We start from the raw sequence: 12,658 nt of genomic DNA, 5'->3' as shown, positions 1-12,658 counted from the left end.
AACTGATTTAACAACTATAAGGCAGAAGACTAATGAATCAGATACTGAGTTTCTTCATAGGTTCCGAGAGACTAGGAACTTGTGCTTCTCATTAAACTTAGCTAATGATCAACTAGCTGCTTTAGCTATTCAAGGAATGCTACCAATGTGGAAAGAAAAGCTACTGAAATAAGAATTTGATAACTTAGGTCAATTGGCTCAACGAGTGGCAGCGCTCAATAGCCAATTCCAGAGTATACGTAGAGATACCTGATTTCAGAAGAGTACCATAGTAGTCGAAGCTTATAATCCATACTCAGTCGATGACGGTTATGAAGATGAAGAGAAAGAGGTTGTTGTGGCTGAATAGAATTGGGGCAAGAAAACAGTAATGGTGCCAAATCCTTAGGGAAGGGGAGTCGAAGAGAGCTATGACTTTGATGTCACCAAATCAGACAAGCTCTTTGATTTCTTACTTGAGAAGGGGCAGATCAGGTTGCCCGATGGTCATGTTATGTTGCCCCATGATCAGTTGAAGAATAAAAAGTTCTATAAGTTCCATAACGCTACTTCTCATTCCACTAATCTATGCAGAATTTTCCAGCAGCATATACAGAGGGCTATTTAGCAAGGAAGGCTCAAATTTGATACGCCTCGAAAAATGAAGGTTGATGATAATCCTTTTCTAGGAGATCAAAACATGGTTGATGCCAGGCTGATCAAAGGAAAAACTAAGGTCCTAACATCAACCAAATCAAGAGAAGCTAGAATAGTCGATCCCAAGATGCAAATATCGGCTGACGAGTACAGACAAATTAGAAGATGTCTCGACAGACCAAAGAGCCGATATGAGCAGGGAGAGTCGTCAAAAGATGGGGCAACAAAGACGCGAGTTACATCTCAGATCCTGTTGAATAAGTGGCAGCGGTAGAAGGAAAAGGATTATCAGCGTTGGTTAAAGGATCAAGAATACCAGCGTCAACTGGAAAAAGAGAGGTATGAAAGGAAACAAGCCGAATCACATTGGAATTATCCTTTGTTTAGACATTGCTGGAATGAAGGTTTAGAATTACCTACCAGACATGACTGTCCAGAATGCAGCAATCAATATTAAGAGTTTAGGCAATCTCAAACCAACCGCCGGTCTATCTATGCTCAAGATGCATATTATCGTAATAACATGGATCGGTGCTTAAAAAATGGAAGTATTCATAATCGACTGGGAGAAAGGGTTGTTGACCAAGACTGTGATGATTATGGCGAAGAAGGCAATGAGAGGAAATATGTTTGGCAAGAAGGACAATAGTGTCCAGGAAGTTTGACAATAAGCCAGAAGAGAAGGGTGCAACGCCTAATGGATAAAGAGTTGGAACAGGCTCAAGCATCCGGCAAGTCTCCAGTATGGCATGCTAAGCAAACACCTGATAGAAAGCAACCATCGGCTAATATCCAAATGACTTTTCTATTGCCATCAGAATTCAGAGTCAATGGTGAAAGCCAACAGCCGATCCAAGCAGTTGGCTTTAAAAATTTATCTTAATGGATAATCAAATTGATGGTACAGATGGCAAACTAGGATATGGTTTCACATCAGCCGATGATTTAGAAGTATACATTGGTTCTGGAGATAGACCTAGACCAACGTATGTAAGTGCCAAATTGGACCCTAAGTATAAACGAGAATTAGTTGATTTGTTAAGGGAATTTAAAGACTGTTTTGCTTAGAAGTACTATGAGATGCCTGGTCTAGACTAGTCAATTGTCAAACATCGGTTGCCAATCAAACCTGGATATCGGCTATTTAAACAGGCTTCAAGGAGATTCAACCCAAACATGCTTGATGATATCAAAAAGGAGACTGAAAGGTTACTGGAGGCGAAGTTTATCTGATCGTGTCGATATGCAGAGTGGATATCGAATGTTGTTCCTGTATATAAGAAGAATAGAAAATTAAGAGTTTACATCGATTTTAGGGATCTGAATAAAGCCACACCCATGGATGGTTATCCGATGCCGATAGCTGATATGTTAGTAGATGCAGCAGTCAGGCACAAGGTTATTAGCTTCATGGACGGCAATGTAGGGTATAACCAAATTTTCATGGCTGCGGAAGACATAGCAAAGACCGCTTTCAGGTGCCCCGGTGCAATCGATTTATTCGAGTGGGTTGTGATGACCTTTGGTCTAAAGAATGCGGGTGCAACTTATCAAAGGGCGATGAATTATATTTTCCATAAGTTGATCGATAGGATTGTTGAAATCTACATCGATGATGTGATGATAAAATCCAAAGGATACAAAGAGCACCTAGCTAATTTATGAGAGACTCTAGAATGCAGAAGAAAACATGGCCTAAAGATGAATCCTAATAAGTGTGCTTTCGAAGTGTTAGCTGAACAATTCTTGGGATTTATGGTCCACGAGAGAGGAATCAAAGTTGGTCAAAAAAGCGTAAAAGCAATTGATGAAGCAGTTTTCCTGACTTCTAAGATAGAGTTGCAATCTCTGCATGGTAAGACTAATTTCATCAGAAGATTCATTTCCAATTTGTTAGAAAGGATCTTGTCGTTTTCTCCTTTGTTGAAATTGAAAAATGATCAAGAATTCAAGTGGGGTGACATACAACAAAGGGCGTTTAAAGTGATAAAAGAATACATAAAGTGTCCACCTGTGTTGGTCCCTCCTCAGCAAGGTAACCCTTTTAAGTTGTACATATCGGCTGATGACAAGACAATTGGATCGGCCTTGATGCAAGAATTTGAAGGAAAAGAGAGGGTTGTTTTCTATCTAAGTAGAAGACTACTGGATCTAGAGACAAGATATTCTCCTACCGAAAAGTTATGCTTGTGCTTATATTTCTCTTGCACTAAGTTACGACACTACTTATTATCGGTCGAGTGTACAGTTGTTTCCAAGGCTGATGTGATTAAGCACATGTTATCAATGCCAATACTGAATGGAAGAGTGGGAAAGTGGATTCTTGTGTTATCGGAATTTGACTTGAAGTACAAATCAGCTAAAGCAGTCAAAGGACAAGTAATGGCTGATTTTGTCACCCAGCATCATAAGCCAAGCATTGGATATGTAGAACCGATGCCTTGGATGTTATTCTTTGATGGATCATCATGCAAGCAAGGTGGTGGCATTGGTATCGTTATTATTTCGCCTCGGGGGCAAGTTTTGAGTTTGCTCTTCCAACTGAACCAATGATTACTAACAACCAAGCGGAGTATGAAGCTATTCTTTAGGGACTTTAACTTTTTCACAAAGTAAAGGCCGAAGCAATCGAAATATTTGGAGATTCACAGTTGATTATTAATCAGTTGATCGGCCTATATGAGTGCAAAGAAGAGACTTTGAAAAGATACTATGATGAGTGCCAAAAGTTGCTCAAGGAGTTTCTTCATATCTCTTTCCAACATATTTCGAGAGCTCAAAACCAAGAGGCTAATCGTCTAGCTCAAAGTGCATCAGGATATCAAGTGTTTCAAGAAGTCTTGAGTAGTGAAACCTCAAGTAATGATTGGAGAGTCAAAATAGCTGATTACCTTAGAGACCCGTCTCAGAAAGCTAAGGTATAAATCGGCTAAGTATGTTTTGTTAGATAATCAGTTATATTATAAAACAGTCGATTGGTTGTTGCTCAAATGCTTAAACTAAGAAGAAACTAAGGTGTTGATGGGTGAGGTGCATGAAGCGATATGTGGAGCTCATCAATCGGTTTATAAGATGAAATGGATTATTGGCAGAACTGGATATTTCTGGCCAACGATATTGGAAGATTGTTTTGAATATTACAAGGGATGCCAGGACTGTCAACATTTTGGTAATGTCCAAAGATCGCCTGCATTGGCCATGAATCCAATAATCAAGCCATGGCCGTTTTGAGGTTGGAGAATTGATTTAATTGGCCAGAATTTTCCGCCTTCAAGCAAGGACATAAGTTCATATTGGTAGCAACAGATTACTTCACTAAATGGGTTAAGGCAATTCCTTTGAAGGCGGTAACCTCAAAGAGCATGATTTATTTTGTCAGGGAACACATTGTGTATCGTTTTGGGATTTCTTAAACTATAACTACCAATCAAGGGACAATGTTCACATCAGAAGAGTTTGGGGATTTTGCTGCCAGTATGGGAATCAAGCTACTGAATTCCTCTCCTTACTATGCTCAGGCTAATGGTCAGGCAGAGGCGTTCAACCAGATTATGATTAAGCTGATCAAGAAAAAGATCAAGGAACAGCCAAAGAAGTGGCATTCGACGCTAAATGAGGCATTGTGGGCATATAGGATGGCCTGTCATGGATCAATTAAAACATCGCCTTATGAACTTGTGTATGGCCATAATGCAGTTCTTCCTTGGAAAGTTCAGACTGGATCGAGGCGTGTTACACTGCAGAATAATTTGTCAGCCGAAGTCTACAAGAATCTTATGATAGACAATTTAGAGGACTTGAGTTGCCTTCGGTTAAGTGCTCTTGAAAATATCAAAGCCAATAAACTGAGGGTTGCAAAATATTACAATAAAAAGGTCAAGATTAAGCAATTCTCTGAAGGAGACTTAGTCTGGAAAGTGAAATTGCCGATCGGGTCAAAGGATAGTAAATTCGACAAATGGTCACCTAACTGGGAAGGACCTTATCGGATCAAACGTTGTGCGCCTGGTAATGCTTATATTTTGGAAACATTAAGAGGAGAGGAAGAATTTGGCTGAGCAATCATTGGGAAATATCTAAAGAAATATTACCCTATTATTTGGATTAATACTTGATAACCAATTTGTTCGGTCGTCAGCTCTAATAGCCGATATCAGAAAGGTATCGCCTCTAGTGCAAAAATAGGCCCGAAGGGGTAAAAGCCGGTACGATATGTATCGCCTATAGAAGCAAAGCAAACACAGATGAAGTAATGTGTATGAAGTATGAAACAAAGGAAATCACTCAAGACGAAGAAGTTGTTTGCTAAATATTACCTATTACAAGCTACGGGCCGGAAAATTTGCTTACTATATCATCGGCCAGGGTGTTGAAGGCTACAGAATTGGCGGCGCTAGAAAAATCCTCAACCAAACACTCATGCTCCCCACGGTGCGCCGCGTCTGGAAAACCGTGGGGAAGAAGATGAAGATTGTGGCCAGAACAGGCTTGTGCAGCAGCCAACGCCATGGTAGCACCAGGACGAACGCCATGAAGAGCAACCTCCCTGACACAGTTTGGGATGTCATGCAAGTGAACCACCAGAACGCCGCCCCTAGAATTAACAAATCCTACCACATGATCTGCAGTTGATCGAAGGCTTTCCAACTGAGCAGTTAGATCTAAAAAGATTTAAGGAAAGAATGATCAGAAATCTTGAAGGCAAAATTAAGAAGGAGACAGAAAAACTATGGTAGATGTCTCACACATGATTCTAGCTTCAGCTCTGGCCAACCTTTCCCCCACCGGGCTGGCCTCAAGGGATGATCGGCCTTGAATCATGGCCAAAGCTGATTCTGTAAGGGAGAGGCAGCTGGCCAGATTCTGGTCAGTTCGATCGATGGAAGCCAGCATATCGTCATTGCTGATCTGCCTCCTCAGGTAGCGGGGGAGCTGGCGGCGAATTGGTGCTGAAGGTGACCCCAAAGGCTGAACATAGTCAGCCCTCTGCTCCGGAACGATGGGACCAGCCCAAGTTGCACCCTCTTGACGATGAAGGCACTGGCGCGATGATGCAGATCCGTTGAGGGCCTCCTCAGCAGACCTCTTGATGTTCTCCATGATCTCAACCCTACGGAAAAAGCAGGAACTATACTAAGGGTGCAGAAGGTTTGAGACGAAGTGGGTTGTTCAAACCACAGTCGTGGCCCGTATATATAGCCCGGGAAGGTAAGAAGATAGATTTCACCGGGGGTGTGAAATTGGAATCAAAAACAGAAGCGGATTGACACTCTAGAAATTCAGGGGACGGATAACGAAGAGATAATAGATTCGAACTTATTGCTTCCCCAAGTTATAAAATATCATAGGACAGATACGAAGAATTTACATTGACCAGAGATCAACCCACTGAAGCTTCTTTGGATTGAAGGGAGTCTGGGTCCCCACAAGGCCGAAGGTTATCGTGAACCGAATCATATCGGCCCATTGATAAAATTGTGCCAGGGAAGGGGAAAGACCACCCGCCTAACAGATGCCCAGCCGATTTCTCGGTAAATTGAGAAACTATGGGAAAGAAGCATGTGGCTTTCCCGATGGGCGTTTGGAGGAACAAACAAGGGGAAGGTGTTCACACATTTTAGCCCCTACGAACAGCTTTGTGAGCATAAAGAGAAGACTCAGCTGATATCATAAGAATTCTTCTAACCGCAATAGCTGGTCTTCTTGCTCAACGAGGCGCTAGAATAAGCGACAAAATCACCCTATGCACAAGAATTCTTCTGACCACTCAAGATCTTTATAGCAAAAGGATAGACCATGGAGGGTCCGGTGGAGTCAAAAGCACTTGGGGAGACAGATAGAAGAGGAACGTGGCTAAATTGTTGAGTTGCTCTCACCAGGGTCGGATAGACATTTTATAGCCAGACTGGAAGGATGAATCTAAGTGCCCGTGAAGCAATGATGCTCTCGTAAAAGTTTTGAAGCAAGGGCTCATGAGCTAACATAGATGGCGATAAACAGTAGACCCCAGATCAAGATTCTTTACCCGTGACTATAGACCTATCGGGAGCACAGACGTGATAATTTTAGAATAAAATTACTTTTATCCTAAAATTGGGGAGCATGTGTTTACACCAAAATTTGGAAGAAGAGTCATAGGGACTCGAAAGCTCCCAAGATTATGTCATGAAGGAATCAATTACGTGCAAATCAGAACCAGCTGATTCGAATGCAGCACTAGAATCGGCTTTCTTCAGGCAGCGCCAGCAGATAACGACAAAGGCTACGATCGGCGCCGGGACAAGACATGTTGGACTCTACAAAAAGGGAAAGATTAGAGTCCAAGTTATCTTAAATTAGGAATGTTTTCTCTTAGGGCCAAAGATTGTGATGAGTCATGCTTAGATATGAGTCATGCGTAGGTCCCGGGTATAAATATCAAACCCCGGCTATTGTAAAAGACACACAATCAATCCAACACAAGTTATTTACTTTTTTCGGATTCGGACACCCCTTAGGAGTAGGAGTAGAGTAGATCTCGGCGAGTTCTTCAGCAAGTATGGCTACATCGATCCGGTCGACCTCAACTGCTTGTCTGTAAGTACCGTCATGGCTTATACCTTTGTTGCACGGCTGCATCGATCCGATCGACCTCCACTATGACTCTAGTATAAGTTAGTTATCGACTCTTGTCTAGTTCAACTACGGCTGCATCGATCTGGTCGACCTCCACTGCTCGAACTAGATTAAGGTCAAGTTATTGGCTATATCTAAGGATGGCGTTCCTTCGGATAGATTCATTAAGTTACCGATATTGCTTATTGCTTCTATTATTTATTTAATTACAACAATATCACTTCGCCCGATTGGGATTGATCTAGATCGGCCTTATATCTTGTTTAACCCATCGTTTGTTAATCTAAATTTGATCTAATCTACACTTTAAACGATGAGTTATGTTTTATCGGCTGTTTTATATCAATCTTAATCGTGCATAGCGTGCGATTAAGATGTGTTTGATCTTGAATAGATCTATTGGCTAGCAAAAACCGTTCCATGGCCCGTTATCACGGCCTATGTGATTCTGCCTCATACCCCACTATTAGCACCGTGGAGTGGGGATCATTATTTGGTAGATCTGTTTCTGAGAGGGCATGATCTTAACTGTGCGCTATGCCTGAATCAGTTGTTTTAGCCGATATCGAGTGCTTTCATGAACAGTTCATGTCACGAGACCGTTGAAGTAACGATAGGTGGAAAGATGTGTTAGCCCCATGATCTTATTATTGTATTACGGCCTGCATGATTCTGCCTTATGCCCCACTGATATTAGTAATAAGTTAGGATCGTCGAGTCTATTGTTGTTTCTATGGTCTATTTGATTCTGCCTCATGCCCCACTAATCATAGCGATAGATGAGATCTAATATGTTCATTAGATTTATCTCTATTAAATAGTTGAATGATGATAAACTGTTTCTTTTATAAAGGGTTTCGGTTACTTGCAGTCATTGACTCAGTATGAACTAATTATTGTTAATATCTTATTGCCATTGACCAATGTTTATCTAAAGAATGATATTCATCCTGAACGATAACCGATTCTTCTTACACAACCCCATGAGCTTTAACCGATTTATTCTTATAAATATGCTTGAATCGACTATTTAGTCGATCTCCTTTCATATCGGCTCTCAGAGCCGCATATTCGAGACTGTTTGGCAACACCGGCATGTTTTGCCCTAAATTACTGATAAACTTTCTCTCCTTGTCAATTGCAGGGTCAAATTGACTGGCATGTCTCGGGAGGAGTGCGTAGGATCGACCACCCCTGTGCTGAAGCTAGACGGATCTCCAGCTCCATCGAGCGGACCCTTCCGGCTTGCTCGTGTGCCCTCGGCACGGGACAAAAATTCCGTGTCGACAGGAAGCATATGTACATGCAGATCATCAAGAGGTTGTTGTAGCAGATAGAATATATTTTTATTAGACCGGAAATGCATATTGTTCTACAGGCTATACAAATTCTACTGCTCAAGAAGGGCTATGTTAAAGTTAAATATGACAGAGTCCATAATAACGATGACTCAATGAACCAATACAGTGATTATGGGATCAATGAATCACTGTATACATAGAATAGAGCACCCAAAAATTTAGAACAAACCGATTGCTGTTGTGTTTGGGCTTTTGCCCATCCTGTACATAAGACACTTTGCCCTTAATTGATCTGCAGAGCTGATGCCAATACAATTACCTCAAAAACAAATTAGACAAATCCAGAATCTGAAAAAAAGAGTACCTATCATATACCTTTCCTAATTAAAACCATGCAAATATATTACGAAGACATATAGACTAATATGAGCCATTTTGAATTAGGAAACAAGAAAATTGTTGTCACTGAAGGCTACTTTTATATACATCAAGAACATTGAACCTTTTTTTGTCATCAGCCGGAGGAAGCCATTAGACTGAGACATCCTGTAGTTATGTTAGCACCCCCTCACCTAACTATGTCCACTGCAGGAAAAATAGCCAGCTACAGTGCCACGCAAAGCTTCTACTGAGAGCACCATACAACTTAAGACTGGCAGCTTGGTTAGTATTTTCAACAAGAAATCACTCGACTGTAAAATTTCAGTTAATTGGCACTGTCTTGGAAGGTATATTTAACTCAGTTAGGTAACCTATATTAATAGTGCACAGCAAACTGCATATTTCAGTTAATTTTTTAAAAAATATATACATAAGTAGAATCGCTAAAAGTATATTAAAGAAAACTGTATGTAAATACACTGCAATTCTCGAATCATCAATGTGTCTAGCATAATGAATTATTTGCACCTTGCAGTAACATCTACTGGTTGGAGTGTACTATTTCCATGAAATTAGACCATCATACCATGTTGCTCCCCAAAAGACGTAAAACTCAATCAAACATCTCACCTAAGAAGATGCAAGATAAGAAAAGCGCCCAAGAAAACAGCACGACACGGCTGGCCACGGCCACCGCGCACACCGCATCCCACGCGGACTGGTGCCTGGTGCGGGGCGCTATGGCTGACCGTGCCGCGTCAGAAGGCGCCAGCCGCCGCAGATCCGTTGGCGCCGCGACGCTGCCCTGCCTTGCAGTGCTAGGGTTTCGTGGAGCACAGTAGCAGATGCGGGCTGGCGGGAAGAGGCAACGCTTGGGGGTGCAGCCACGCTAGTGGCCAACGGCAGCGCCCGTCCTCGCGGCGCCGTCGCCGGTGATGGCCACAGCTGGGGCCGGTGCTGCGGCGGCCTAGGGCGCCGTCGTGCCCCGCCCGCACCTCGGCGATGAGCCAACGGCGCTGGCTCGGCTCGCACGCCGCGACGCGAAGGGGAGGAGGGCGAGGGCTGGCGCCGCCGCCGCCGCCACCGGGTGGCCCCCCTCGGGAGGCACGGAGAGAGAGGAAGGGGAGGCCGATGAGGGAAAGATGGAGGATGAGGACAGCTCTTTTTTTTAGCCGGGAAGGAGAAGGATTGAGAAGGAGGTAGAAGCTGAAGCTGGTTGGAGTATATATTTGGCCTACACTAATTTTGAAGAGGAGCCGTTCCGGAGCAAGGTAACCAGAGGGGAAGCTGGAGAAGCGGCGCAGAAGAAGAATCCGCTTCGACCAGAATCCGGAGGGAGCAACCGCAGCCATCGGATGAGGAGATCGGATGGCTGAGGCTATTTAGGGTGACGTGGCTGTGATTCCTGGTTGAGGAGCTAACGCAATTTTATAGGAGTATATATATAATATATATAAATAAATGCCGACAGGGGCGCAAACTAAATTTGATCCATCTCCTTGCACAAATGGTATAGCGTGGCCAGCTGGTCTCTCTTACTCTTTCTCATCTCAAATTTACTTACACCATGTCATAGTAGAGATACGGTATACTAAACATTTAGGGCAACTTGGCACATTAGTTCAGTGCAAGAAGGCCTGACCACCCGATTCTCCCGAAACCAGGATAAACCCTATTGTGAGAATTTTTACCATCCCTTAGACGTTTTTCTTTTGCAAATTGTACACTAAAACTGTAAAATTCGCCACAAACATTTCGATGATCATGTTGCCTACTGAAAAATAATACCGTTAAATTTTGAAATAAATTAAAAAAACCTATGTGAACAGATTCTACCGGAGAGAACCTAACAGGTGAGTAGATGAGTTATGCTCAACCCTCTCTTGCGGGCACCATTTGATAGTAGAGAAAATTCCTTGGTTGCCACTGTAACTTGTAGCAATCCTTTAATTGCCATCCAAAAATACCTCTTTCCTTCATTGCCATTCGTTTACGTTTCTGCTTCCCCTGGTTGCCATTCTGTCAAATTTCTGGATCACGGTGTCAAATTCCCTCTCCCCCACTCAATGACATGCGAGCCCACACGATCATCCCCTTCCTCCCACCATCTTCTCACCTTCCCCTCCTTGTGTGGTGGCTATGTGCCCGCCGCAGCGGAGGCTGAGCTTGCCCCGGCACGTGGTCGTGGTGGCTCAAAGCGACCAGAGTGGAGCTCGTGCTGCGCTCCCTGCCGCCACCGGCGAGGGCAGGGATGGCCCAGCCAGCCAGCCGCAGCCCAGAGCGTGATCTACGCGGGTGAAGGCCGGGCGGCACCGGCGGCACTGGGAGCTCCTGTGGTCGACGGCGAGGCGCGGCCGCGGATCCGCCTCGCCGACTCCTCTTCTCCCCCACGCCCAACACCAGGGAGCCGCCGCCGCCGGTGGGAGTCAGGCAAGTGACCGGCGCAGGGCGGCGCGAGGCACGAGGCGTGAGGCCGCGGGGCCGCGCAGAAGGGCGCAGAGCCGGTGGGGCCGCGGCGGCCGATGCAGCGGCTTGCGTGGAGACGCGGAGGCGCGCGGAGCCCGGGGCCGCGGCGGCGGCGCACGATTCTTCGGCGCGGGTGGCTGCAGCAGGGCGTGCGGGGACAGCGGGAGTTGGCCGCGCGGACGCGGGCTGCAGGCGCCGGATCGCGCGTACAGGCGCAAGATCGCGCAGGCTGGCGCGGAGGCGACGAGCCACGGTGGCCAGCGTGGCGGCACGCAAGGACGCGCGGAGGCGACGCCCGAGGGGAGGTACAAGCTACAGAAGGGCGACGGCGGGCTCGGCCGGGACGGCACGAGGGGTGGCTGCGCGGTGCTCGCGGCCAGCAGAGGCGGCGCTGGGAGCTCCTGTGGTCGACGGCGAGGCGGCATGCATCTTCCCACGAGCGAGCGTCTACGGACCCATGATGAGGACGCAGACGGTGGTGGCCGCGGCGGCGACGGTGGCGGCCAAGGCCCCTGCAACCGCGGGCCGTCGGACGCGGGTGAGGACACGGGCGGTGGCGGCCGCGACGTCGCCGACGGTGACTGTGGTGGCTCGGAGCAGCCTTGGCGGACTTACTGCGGCCAAGGGGCTTTTCTAGCGCATTGCCATGCTGGCTCGCCGCAGCTGTGGGCAGATCCCGATGCGTGTGCGGGAATCCGGCGAGCCCTTTGCCGCCCTCGTTGTCAGGAGCCTCCGCGCGGCACCGAACGTGATGCCGCGGGCGCAGATTTCCCTGCCGTCGGCTCCGATTCGTGAGGGGTCGGGGACTAACGGTGGTGCCTACAACCGATTGACTGGGTAGTTAACGTCGTTACGTATGAATGGATGGGAATGGCAACCAAGGGAAGAAAAAATCTAAATGGATGGCAATCAAGGGATAATATATTTTTGGATGGTAATGAAGGGATGGTTATAGTTTTAAGTGGCAACGAAGGAATTTTCTCTTGATAGTAATACGTCCTCCCAAGATCTAAGCAGGGATATGACGCCTCCTGTAGGTTACTCTATCCGAAAGATAGATTGGGACGCCTCCATCGTTCCGAACCTTGCAGTTGCATACTCCCTCAGTCCAGTCCAAAATAACTGTCGTTTTCGCTTCCTGAGAAACAACTTTGACTAAATATATATATAAAAATATTAATATTTATGGTACAAAATTAATATCATTACATAGATCGTTGAATCTATTTTTATAATAAATTTATTTGAAGATACAAATG

The 12,658-nt window shown here is 45.3% G+C and overlaps 1 protein-coding gene and 1 long non-coding RNA gene across 2 annotated transcripts; one reads left to right on the top strand and one right to left on the bottom strand.

Annotated features, from left to right (window-relative positions):
* Positions 1-8,645: 8,645 nt before the first annotated feature.
* Positions 8,646-10,036, bottom strand: LOC136474134 (uncharacterized). The gene is made up of 2 exons (XR_010762849.1): positions 9,564-10,036; positions 8,646-8,900 (listed from the first exon to the last, which is right to left on the bottom strand). It is a non-coding gene; the product is annotated as an uncharacterized lncRNA (long non-coding RNA).
* Positions 10,037-11,072: 1,036 nt separating this feature from the next.
* Positions 11,073-12,194, top strand: LOC136470237 (uncharacterized). Its single transcript, XM_066468147.1, has 2 exons — positions 11,073-11,120; positions 11,235-12,194. The coding sequence occupies exons 1-2, from the start codon at positions 11,073-11,075 to the stop codon at positions 12,192-12,194; spliced, it is 1,008 nt and encodes a 335-aa protein (XP_066324244.1).
* Positions 12,195-12,658: the final 464 nt, after the last annotated feature.

The sequence above is a fragment of the Miscanthus floridulus genome, chromosome 8 (assembly GCF_019320115.1).
Source record: "Miscanthus floridulus cultivar M001 chromosome 8, ASM1932011v1, whole genome shotgun sequence".
NCBI classification, from domain to species: Eukaryota; Viridiplantae; Streptophyta; class Magnoliopsida; order Poales; family Poaceae; genus Miscanthus; species Miscanthus floridulus.
This window is presented reverse-complemented; position numbering and strand designations above follow the sequence as displayed.

Bases quoted from the DNA above. Each gene is read 5' to 3' on its own strand.
- LOC136470237 (XM_066468147.1), top strand. From the start codon at position 11,073: ATGTGCCCGCCGCAGCGGAGGCTGAGCTTGCCCCGGCACGTGGTCGTG. The intron at 11,121-11,234 runs GTGGCTCAAAGC...ACGCGGGTGAAG, and splicing joins TGCCCCGGCACGTGGTCGTG to GCCGGGCGGCACCGGCGGCA.